At 43.4% G+C, this 12096-nt stretch overlaps 1 protein-coding gene across 1 annotated transcript in view; it reads right to left on the reverse strand.

Moving 5' to 3' along the window:
• RAB27A (RAB27A, member RAS oncogene family) overlaps positions 1 to 12096 on the reverse strand; it is an 85978-nt gene that overhangs the window by 27852 nt on the left and 46030 nt on the right. Inside the window, exon 4 of the mRNA XM_056115597.1 lies at positions 5102 to 5276. Coding sequence (XP_055971572.1) covers positions 5102 to 5257 — 156 coding nt within the window. The 5' untranslated portion in view covers positions 5258 to 5276. The remainder of the gene's footprint in view (positions 1 to 5101; positions 5277 to 12096) is intronic.

Consider the following 12096-nt stretch of genomic DNA (forward strand, 5'->3'; position numbering starts at 1 on the left):
ATCAAAGAGATGTGCCCGGAGCCGGAGGTTCTTCGTCCTCTTAGCTATTTCTTCGACGTTCTTGAAGGCGTTCCAAGCCGCTCTCTTCCTCCTGCACAGCTCGGGTGCCAGGTCATTTCTCATGTTGACCTCTCGACCTAGATACACATAGCTGTTGCATTCGGAGATGGTCGTTCCATTGAGAGCGAATGGGGCGTCAGGAACAAGGCTGTTTCTCATAAACATTGTCTTCGTAAGATTCAGCTGTAGTCCTACCTTTCCACACTCACGGTCAAAGTCGGCCAGCATTTGTGCCGCTTGGCTGATGTTTGGTGTTATTAAAACAATGTCATCAGCAAAGCGGAGGTGGTGTAGTTGCCGACCATCTATCGTCACTCCCATTCCTTCCCATTCCAGTCGTCGCATGATGTTCTCGAGGGTGGCACTGAAGAGTTTTGGTGAAATGGTATCACCCTGCCGCACCCCTCTCTTGACATCAACGATCACTTCTTTGTAGAATGGTGAGATCCTGGTAGTGAATCCGCAATACAGCTCACGGAGGATCCTGATGTATTGGGCTTGAATGCCCTGATTGGCTAGGGCTTCAATGACCGCTTCCGTCTCAACAGAATCAAAGGCCTTCTTTAAATCAATGAACGTTAAGCAGAGCGGCATCTTGAACTCCCGAGAAACCTCAATGAGCTTGGTTACCGTGTGGATATGGTCGATGGTGCTGAATCCTTTGCGGAACCCTGCTTGCTCGCATGGTTGTCCTTCATCTAGTGTTCTGCCAATCCTATTCAGGATGACTCGAGTGAACAACTTGTAGATGACAGACAATAGGCAGATCGGGCGATAGTTGCCAATGTCATGGATGTCTCCCTTCTTGAACAGTAGTACGGTCCTGCTGGTTTTCCATTGGGACGGAACCTTGCATTCAGACAGGTAGCGAGTGAAGAGCCAAGCCAGTGTATTGATGAGTACTGACGGCAGGTTCTTCAGGTGTTCAGGTCTGACCTTGTCTGGGCCGGGTGCTGTTTGCTTCTTTACCAACGAAATGGCGGATTTCGGAAGGGAGAACGTTAGGAACGACATACCCATCCTGTGGAATTTGGTATGTCGGCAAGTGGACATGGCTATCGAAGAGATTTGAGTAGAAGTCATGGATAATCTTCTCCATTGCCGTTCTGGAGGATGTGATGGATCCATCAGGACGTCGGAGGGCAGTCATCTTGGTCTTATAGTTGGCGAAGGACAGGCGGGCGTTACGAATACTTTTCCCGGCTTCTGCCGCATCTATCAGTACTTCTGCTCTTCTCTCTTTGAGGTCTTCCTTGATCGCATCTCTGCACTGCTTTGCAAGCTCAGACGTTAGCTTGCAGTTGCCTGAGGCATGCGCCAAACCACGCTGGCGAATTAGCTCAAGAGTTTTCGAAGATAGGCGACTTTTTGTGGCTATCTCTCTCTTGGCGTTCCTCGCACATTCATGGAGGTGCTGAACCAGTCGATCGATTCCTCGTCAATGTTGTCAACAATGGCATCTTCCCATGTTGCCGCAATAGTACCAAAGAGTTCCCAGTTGGTGGTCATTCTGGGAGTTCTCTTTTTGAACTTTGCAGCCCTTTCTCCTCGCTCTGTGAAGTAGAATTTTGCACGAAGGAGACAGTGGTCCGATCCCGTTCGAAATTTTGGGACAACAGCGACATCAGTCAGGCAAAACCGTCTATTGAATATGATGTGGTCTATTTCGTTGTGGAATCGTCCACCGGGAGACTCCCATGTCTATCGTTTAGATTCTGCCTTCTGGAACTGTGAGTTACCATGAATGGTCTTGGTCGACATGATGAACTCAGACAGTCTCTCACCCTGTTCGTTCCATTCTAGGCCATGGGTCCCGATGTGAAGTTCTTCAGCTGATCTTCTCGGTCCTATCTTGGCATTAAAATCACCCACAATGATCTTGTAGAAGGTGTGGTCTTCTTTATAGAACTTCTCTAGCTCCATGTAGAACTTCTCGATTTCTCTTTCATCATAATGAGATGTTGGTGCGTAGACAACGAAGATAGAAACTGCAGGCAGTGAGCCACATCTATTCAAATGTAAACGTCCGATTCGGGTTGTTAGGCATTCGAATGAATCAATGCTCTTGGCCAAGTTTGTGTTGACAAGGACACCGACGCCTCCAACACCTCTTTTATCGCATGTTCCGAGGAACAATTCTTCTCCGGTGTCGAAAACAGCATGGTGAGATTCGTGCCTTCTTGTCTCGGTCAGACCAATGATGTCGTACTTGATCATTCGCGCTTGTACCATCAGGTCCTCGATGGATGCATCTGATGCTAGCGTACGTGCATTGAAAGTACAGACGATCATTTTTGTCTTCCTTCGTTGTGGCAGACTACGTCGGCCTTGAGATTTTGTCGGCCTCTCCTTTCTCATCCTTCTCAGTGCTGCCATGTCGGTGAAGCCTTCAGGGTCAGGTGAATGAGACCAGTTGTAGTTACTGGTTTTGGCATATCGAATACACAGCGGATAGCTTGCCAGGCTCTTCCGTGTGGGCGGAATACTCTCGGTAGCTTGCCAGTCTTTCCGAGAGGGATAGAGGCTTTTGGGGTGGCCTCTAATCACCCTTGTAGGTGTTACCATATTTGAACCCTATCAAATATGGTACGACAATTCCAGAAGATGGGTATTTAGTGTCTTATGATGTGTCGCGCGGCCGCTTGCGGCCGCGCGGGTCCGGAAAGCGTCCTGGAGTGTGGCGACGGCTGGGTAGTGGAAGTAGTGTCGAGAGTGGAAATCTGCCAGTGGGGTATTTATCTGGGTAGGGTGGGTCTCCTGTGCACAATTCGATCCCTGGGTGGTTGATGGAAGCAGACAGGGCAGGGTAGGGTGGGGCTCCTGATTAGAATCCCTTTGTCACCTGTGGTGGTGGGAGCAAGCAGAGAAGCTCTGTCCCTGGGTCCGCCGAGCCTGGAACATTTATTTTATATATATATATATGTTAGTTGTTCAGTAGAGCATTGGTTATGAATGGTGGTAGTTTTAATTCTACCTTGGTGCCCTTTTCTCTTTCTCTTAAAATGTAGCACTGTAGCACTGTCCTCCCGCTGTTCATCCATTTGCTCGAGCGGGCACCAGTAACGTCTCCATTCTGAGACTGGTTGTTACTGTTTTTGGCATATCAAATACGTCACAGGGAGCTTGCCAGGCTCTGCCATGTCTCTTAATGCATTGAATATTATTTTTATGCTATTAGCTGATTTTTTTCACAATTGCTTTATATTAAAAGATGACTAGTTCGTCCTAAATTTCTAACTTTGCATTCTAAGTGGATATAGAATTGGATGGAGATACTTTTTGCATATAATCATATACTATATAATAGTAATGAATTATGTGGACACTTTGCAATGCTATGATAAGACTCACTTTGTCATGGTTTATAGAGAGATGGACTAGACAAGTTCAAAAGCAACAGGATATTTTTTTTTTTTTTTTGCTTTTTGGGTCACACCTGGCAATGCACAGGGGTTACTCCTGGCTCGGCACTCAGGAGTTATTCCTGGCGGTGCTCAGAGGACTATATGGGATGCTGGAAATCGAACCCGGGTTGGCCGCGTGCAAGGCAAATGCTCTACCCGCTGTGCTATCTCTCCAGCCCCAAAAGCAACAGGATTTAACTTTCTTTCCTAGTGTGGTGTTTGTGATTTTTAAACTGATTACTTCTATGTTTTTATATCAGTATAAAAATGAGCTTAAAATGTCAAAAATTAATTTTATTTTTAACAAGTGAGAGAGAGCTCAGGGGCAGAAGAGGTAGGGTGGTTTTTAGGTTTCACAACAATGATACACTAACTTCATAAAGTTCAGAAATGAAGATGCAAGACACAAGTGTACCAAGGGAAAATTTAAAGAATCATCTTCTCCATGACTTACTTCGCCTTCAAAATGGCTTTATATCACTCTCTTCAGCATGGCATTTATTTATTTAATCACATTAATCACATTATTGAATCACAGTGAGATGTAAGTTACAAAGCTTTCATGACTGAGTTTCAGTCATAAAATGATTGAATAACCATCCCTCCACCAGTGTGCATTTTCTACCACCAATGTCCCCAGTATCCCTCCAGACACCCCCACCTCGCCCCTCTCACTACCTCTATGGCAGACAATTTCCTTTTAACTTCTCTCTACTTTGGGGCATTATGGTTTGTAATACAGATACTGAGCAATCATCGTGTTTGTCCTTTGTCTACTTTCAGCACACATCTTCCATCCTGAGAGATCTCTCCAACCATCACTGACTTAGTGATCCCTTCTCTATCCCAGCTGCCTTCTCCCCCAGCTCATGAGGCAGGCTACCAATCATGGAGCAATCTTCCTGGCCCTTGACTCTAGTGTCCTTGGGTGTTAGTCTCATATTATGTTATTTTATATTCCACGATGAGTGCAGTCATTCTATGTCTTTCTCTCTCTTTCTGACTCATTTCACTTAGCATGATACTATCCATGACCATCCACTTATAAGCAAATTTCATGAGTTCATTTGTTCTAACAGCTGCATAGTATTCCATTCTGTAGATGTACCAGAGTTTCTTTAACCAGTCATCTATTCTCAGACACTCAGGTTGTTTCCAGATTCTGGCTATTGTGAAGAGAACTGCAAGAAACATACAGGTGCAGATATTATTTCTCCTGTGCTTTTTTGCACACCTGAGATATATTCCCAGAAGTGGTATTGCTGGATCATATGGAAGGTCAATCTCTAGTTTTTTGAGGAATGCCCATATTGCTTTCCAGAAGGGCTGGGCCAGTCAGCATTCCCACAAACAATGAAAGAGAGTACCATTCTCCCCACATCACTCCAGCACTGGTTGTTTTTGCTCTTTTTGATGTGTACCAGTCTCTGTGGTGTTAGATGATAGATATCTCATTGTTGTTTCCATTTGCATCTCCCAGACAGCATTTTAAATCACATTGCCATAAATACATTTTCGTATATCACCTTTAACTCTAGATTCCAACCTCAGATTTTCTAATTACCATAATACTAACTAAATTGACAGCAAATGTTGACTGAGAGAGAAAATTGTGTATAGCAAGATGAAGAACTTACCACTCTCTTTTCCCTGAAATCAATGCCCACGGTCGTGATAAATTTGGAGTTAAATTTGCCGTCTGTGTACTGGTAAAGTACACTGGTCTTTCCTACTCCAGAATCTCCCAGTGCTAAAAACTTGATAAGGTAATCATAGTCCCCATCAGACATCATGAGGAACTAAGTGGTTCACCTGCAAAATATAAATATATATTTACTAAAAATAATCCATTCAAAATATTATAATCTTTGATGAATAAGTTCAATAGTGCATCTGTGTAAAACACATATGCACCCAATGAACGTTCAGCAAAATACTTAAAACAACTAATAGGCTTCAAGAAGGACATTGGTAGCAACACAATAGTAGTCGGAGATCTCAACACCACCCTATCACCTTTTGATAAATCAGCAAGACTAAAACTCAGCAAGGAAGTACTGGCTTTAAGTGAGAGTGCTAATAGATGTATACAGGGCTTTTCATCCCCCCAAAAACTGAATACACATTCTTTTCCAGTACACATGGAACATTTACCAAGATAAGTCATGTGCTATGCCACAAAACATATCTCAATAAAATCAGAAAAAATATAAACTGCATCGTCTCTTTTCAGACCACACTGCACTGAAGATAGAAGTTAATCACACACAAAAATGGAGAAGCAAATTAAACACCTGGAAATTAAACAGTTCAATGTTGAACAATGAGAGGGTCAGGAAGGAAATCAAGGAAGAAATCAGAAGATACCTGGAAACAAATGAGAATAAAGACACGAGCTACCAGAACTTGTGGGACATGGCTAATGCAGTGTTAAGGGGGAAATTTATAGCTCTGCAAGCATTTCTCAGGAAGGAATAAAAGGCCCATATAAATAACTTAACGTCACTGTTACTGTTTTTGGCATATTGAATATGCCACAGGAGCTTGCCAGGCTCTGCTATGGGCAGGATACTCTCGGTAGCTTGTCAGATTCTCCAAGAAGGAGAACTAGACTCTAAGAGGTCACACAGCCGCATATGCGGCCACACGCTTCTGGGAGTTTTGTTTTATAGTCTCTGGATCTTGGCCATTGATGGGATTACATAGTGCTGGGGATAGTCTGTGAGTGTGACTGCCAAACTACTGGAAAATGGGGGATCCGGGTGGAGGAGGACCAGTCCCAATCCGAGCAGGCTTGAAGATCTCAGCCCCAGGACCCACGCACCTGGATTCCTCTGCCGGTTCCTTCATGCGTGAGGCTCGTCCAAGCGTGTGGAGCATGTTTTATCTGGCAAAACATTATCCTCAATGGAGAAAAACTAAGAGCCTTCCCTCTAAGATCAGGAACAAGACATGGATGCCCACTCTCACCACTTCTATTCAATATAGTACTGGAAGTACTTGCAATAGCAATTGGGCAAGAAAAAGATATTAAGGGCATTCAGATAGGTAAGGAAGAAATAAAGCTCTCACTATTCGCAGATGATATGATACTGTATTTAGAGAACCCCAAAGCCTCTACCAAAAAACTCCTAGAAAAAATAGACCTGTATAGTAAAGCTGCAGGCTATAAAATCAATACCCCAAAATTCATGGCTTTCCTATATGCAAATAATGAGAGAGAATTGAAAGTGACATGAGAAAGGTAATCCTGTTCACAATCATGATGCAGAAAACCAAGTACCTTGGAATCAACTTAACCAAGGAGGTAAAGGACCTGTACAAAGAAAACTACAAAACGTGACTTTAAGAAATAAAAGAGGACACAAGGGAAATGGAAACATCTCTCCTACTCATGTATTGGGAAAATTAACATTGTCAAAATGGCAATACTCCCCAAAGCATTATGTAGATTCAATAGAATCCCTATAAGGATACCCATGACATTTTTCAAAGAAATTGATCAAGCACTCCTGAAGTCCATATGTAACAACAACTCCCCACGAATAGTTAAAAAAATTCTTGGGGGAAAAAATATAGGGGAGGAGGGGGGAATAACCTTGCCCATCTTCAAACTGTACTACAAAGCAGTAGTAATTAAAACAGCATGGTACTGGAACAAAGACAGAGCAGTAGACCAATGGAACGGAATATACTTACCCACACCCTCAAATATATGATCATCTAATCTTTGATAAGGGAGCATGAATTGTGAAGTGGAGCAAGGAAAGCCTCTTTAACAAGTGGCGCTGGCAAAACTAGACGGCTACATGCAAAAAATTGAGCTCAGAACTCTATCTAACACCATGCACAAAAGTCAGATTAAAATGGATTAAAGACCTCAACAGCAGACTAGAATCCATAAAGTACACTGAGGAAAAGGTCAGCAAAACCCTCCACGACATTGAAGGTAAAGTTATCTTCAAAGATGATGTATAAACTCACACAAAAGGGGCACTGCACCCAGCAGCGGTGCTCTATCTCTCCCGCCGCCCGCGTTCGGTAGTCTCACCCTTCTCCCACCCAGGGAGGTCGATAGCGATGGTAAGGCGGAGGAAGGAACGAGGGCCAGGCTGGTTGGTACTAGTAGCAGTTTATTTCATTCCTCTCTCCATCTACACCAATCTCTCTTGTCTGTCTCTGCTTCTGTCTCTGCTCCCCTCTGCCCAATCTACAGTCTCATTATATCTCTCTCCAAGAGGAATTGGGGGAACAATTACACTTAGGTGCGATAGGGGTAGAACTCTTAGCCTCAGGGAAAGCCGCTCCTAAGACAGATCCTTTCTCAGCAGGAGGATCCACCCTAGAGCGGAATCCCACGGGTGTGTCTCTCCTCTCCTTGTCTGACAAGCATATAAGCATATATAATATAAATCATTTTATATTGATACAGTAAGAAATATCTTAAACTTATAGAATTGCTCTCCTAGGGCCATCTTGATCTCAGACTACAGTGCTCAGGCCAGATAGTCTTTCCCACCCCTAGCAGGATCCTAGTCTCGTCGTTATCTTTGGATCATGACAGCATTTGTCTATGATCAAACTCTTACACTTTGGCCTGGCCCATTTCGCTGCCAGGGTAGCTCACCGCTTGCCCTGGGTCTATTCAGTCCCTCGTCGGGACCCTGCTTTTGGGGTGTTAGGAACTAAGGGCAACTGAGGCTTAAGTCGAGAAAGCAGATGCCCGGGAGTGAATAATATTCAAAGCCAATCAAATCCTGTTACAAAGCATGATGTTAATGGTCTTCCTGTATCTATACAAAAAGGATATTACTTTAAGGTAAACTGTTCATAAGGCATAAGGAGAGGAGAAAGGCAATATTTCTCTCATACATATAAAATCATAGATTTCTGGGAAACTGATCTTACAAATTAACAGAGTCTGATTAAGGGGAAAGCTGATTAACTGGGTGGAAAGGAGAGCATAGGGAAGACTGTTTACACATAAACACAATGGAAGTGGAAGTGCTTCAGGAACACTGTGATGGGTGTAACCAGATTGATGGGTGTAACCAGATAAACCTAAGCTTCTTGTGGAAGGACAAAGCAATGTTACCCTACAGATGAAATGCCACTGACCAAACAAGTAGAAACGGAGATAGACAAATGGGACTATCTTAAACTAACAAGTTTCTGCACCTCAAAAGAAACAGTGACCAGGATGAAAAGAGAGCCCAGGGAATGGGAAAGGATATTCACCCAATGCTCCTCTGACAAGGAGTTAATATCAGGGATATACAAGGCACTGGTTGAACTCTACAAGAAGAAAACACCCAACCCTATCAGAAAATGGGGTGAGAAAATGAACAGAAACTTTCTCAAAGAAGAAATCTGAATGACCAAAAGGCACATGAAAAAATGCTGTTCATCACCAATCATCAGGGAGATGCAAATCAAAACAACAATGAGATACCATGTCACGCCAAAGATACTGGCACACATCCAATAGAACAAAAGCAACTGGTGTTGGCATGGATGTGGGGAGAAAGGGACTCTCCTTCACTGCTGGTGGGAATGCCAACTGGTCCATCCTTTTGGGAAAACAATATGGGCATTTTTCAAAAAACTAGAAATTGAGCTCCCATTTGACACAGCAATATCGCTTCTGGGAATATATACCGGAGATGTGAAAAAGTACAGTAGAAATGACATCTGCACTTCTATGTTTATTGCAGCACTATTTACGATAGCCAGAGTCTGGAAAAAAACATGAGTGCCCAAGAACATATGGCTGGTTAAAGAAATCTTTGTATATCTACACCATGGAATACTATGCAGCTGTTAGAAAAGATGAATCCATGAAATCTGCATATTAGTGGATCAACATGGAGAGTATCATGCTAAGTGAAATGAGTCAAAAAGAGCGGACAGACACAGAATGACTGCACCCATCTGTGGAATTTAAAGTAACATAGGAGAATAACACCTAAGAATGGTAGAGATAAGGGCCAGGAGGATGGCCCCAAGGCTTGCAAGCCAATCTCATGTGCTGGGGGGAAAAGGCAGGTGGGATGGAGAAGAGATCAATGGGTAAATGATGGTTGGAGGGTTTGCCCAGGATGGTAGATGTGTGCTGAAAGTAGACTGTCGACCAAATATGATGACTGCTTAGTGCATTTATTGCAAACCATAACACCCAAAAGGAGAGAGAGAGTAAGAGGGAATGTGCCTGCCACAGACGCAAGGGGTGGGAAGGGGTGGGGTTGGTGGGAGGGAAACTGGGAATATCAGTGGTGGAGAAAGGGCACTGGTGGAGCTATGGGTACTTGAACACTGTTTGAATCATAATCATAAAAATTTGTAAGTCTGTATAAAAATCAAAATAAAAAATTTTTTAAAAAGAAAGAAGTTCAGAAATAAAGCAGTTATATTTTATATATATAGGCAGTCTTCTGCCCCCGCGCCTGACTGTCCTCGCTCGCCGGGACCCCTTGGAGGGGAGCGGGTTGAGCTTTCCTCCCCACCCCGACCAGGGCTCCGGCAGCCAAAGACCTCCAGGACCAGCCACCACCATGCTGAGACCACTCTCCGCACACATAAAGGTACTGGCAGAGGGACAAAGTCACGCGGGTTCCTGGGCTGAAATCTCCAAGCCTACTCGGATTTGGGCCGAGCATCCTCCACCCAGATCCTCCATATTCCAGTAGGCAGGGGTCACACCCACCAACTGGCCCCCTGGCGCCGTGTAATCCCATCAGCGGCCAAGACTCAGAGACTATAAAACCCAGATCCTGGAACCACGCGGCCGCAAATGTGGCCACGCGACATCTTATTATGACATCTTATTATCTCATTCCTACTTTGGACAAACTGGCAGGTTACCGAATGTAGCCTGCCCACAGGGCAGAGTCTGGAAAACTCCCCTTGGTATACCCAATATGCCAAATACCAGTAACAATGATGGGTCTCTTTCTCCTAAAGAGCCTTGAATATAATCTCAGGGCTAGGATGAAGGAGACGTTACTGGGGCCTGCTCGAGGCAATCGACGAATAACAGGATGATTTGTGATTGTGATTGTGATATTTTATACATAGGAGACCATGTATTTGCTCTCCAGAACAAACTATATCTCCTGATAGCATATCTTTAGATTTTTTTCCATTTTACTTAAATGAGTAATTTTATTTCTCCAACTTATGTCACAAGCCACTGCAGTTCCTCCAAAGATAATGCTAAATTTATAAGTAAAACGTGGCTTGCAGTGTTGGAGTGATACCACAGCAGGTAGTTCATTTGCCTTGCATGAGGCAGACCTGGGTTTGATTCTCAGCATCCCATATGGTCCCCCATGCACCACCAGAAGTAATTCCTGAGTGCAGAGCCAGGAGTAACACCTGTGTATCTCCGGGTACGACCCAAAATTTAAAAAATTTGACTTGCAGCTTATATATGTTATATCCTCCTTATAAAATCAGATTTTTCTGGACTATCCATGCTCAGATGAAAGCTAAGTGTCATATTTGAGCAGACACAATTTAGAGACCAGAGTTCTACAACTAAAAACTTATGTGACTGGGGCCAAAGTGATAGTACAGCAGGTAGAACATTTGCCTTGCATGCAGCCTACCTGGGTTCAATCTCCGCCATCGCATATGGGCCCCCCATCACCACCAGGAGTAATTCCTGAGTAGAGAGCCAGGAGTAACCCCTAAGCATCACTGGGTATAACCCAAAAAGAAAAAAAAAGAGCTTATGTGACTAGACTTGCCTTGGTCTTCTATTAAGAAATGCCAACCATTCAGTTCCTCGACTGTAGCACTGTAGCACCCTCCTCTCATTGTTCATCAAGTTGCTTGAGCGGGCACAGTAACGTCTCATTGTGAGACTTGTTGTTACTGTGTTTGGCATATAGAATATGTCACAGGTAGCTTGCCAGGCTTTGCCGTGCAGGCGAGATACTCTTGGTTGCTTGCTAGGCTCTCCAAGAAGGGTGGAGGAATAGAACCCGGGTTGGCCAAGTAGGCCTCATGCAAGGCAAACGTCCTACCACTGTGCTATCATGACAGTAATTAAAATAGAAGTCTACCACAGAATAGAAAAGAAATCTTGTTTTGACCATCAAGGTGGTTTTTTTTTTTTTTGTCCTTTGCAATGACTACTTCTCATGATTTCTTTCCTACTCTCCAAGTAAATTCAAGCTATTCAAAATATTCGACCAAAATAAAGTCTGTCTCCATGATGATCATCATCTTTGTATCCTCCCATCAGATGCAATAAGCCATTCTAAAGTCAGGAAGATTAATCAGTGATCCAATACCGCTAACAATCTAGTTGCCCTTTCAAATATACTGATGCCTTTCCACACACATGCCCTACACAGGGGTTTCTGGTCTTCTTCATTGTCTTCTTTTAAACAAGCTCCTAATCTAGAAACCTTGCCATAACATTCAATGCTCCTATATGAAGGTTCCTATATACCCATAAAGTCAATAAAGTTGGACAATTTGATTACATTTCAAACTTGAACATTGTTTGATTGAAACAATCATGAAAATTTGTAAGTGTATAAAAAATTAAATTAAAAATTTTTTTAAAAAAGAAAGAAGTTCAGAAATAAAGCAGTTATATTTTATAGATAGGAGACCACATTTA

Source organism: Sorex fumeus, unplaced genomic scaffold (assembly GCF_029834395.1).
Source record: "Sorex fumeus unplaced genomic scaffold, SorFum_2.1 ptg000029l, whole genome shotgun sequence".
Taxonomy (NCBI): domain Eukaryota; kingdom Metazoa; phylum Chordata; class Mammalia; order Eulipotyphla; family Soricidae; genus Sorex; species Sorex fumeus.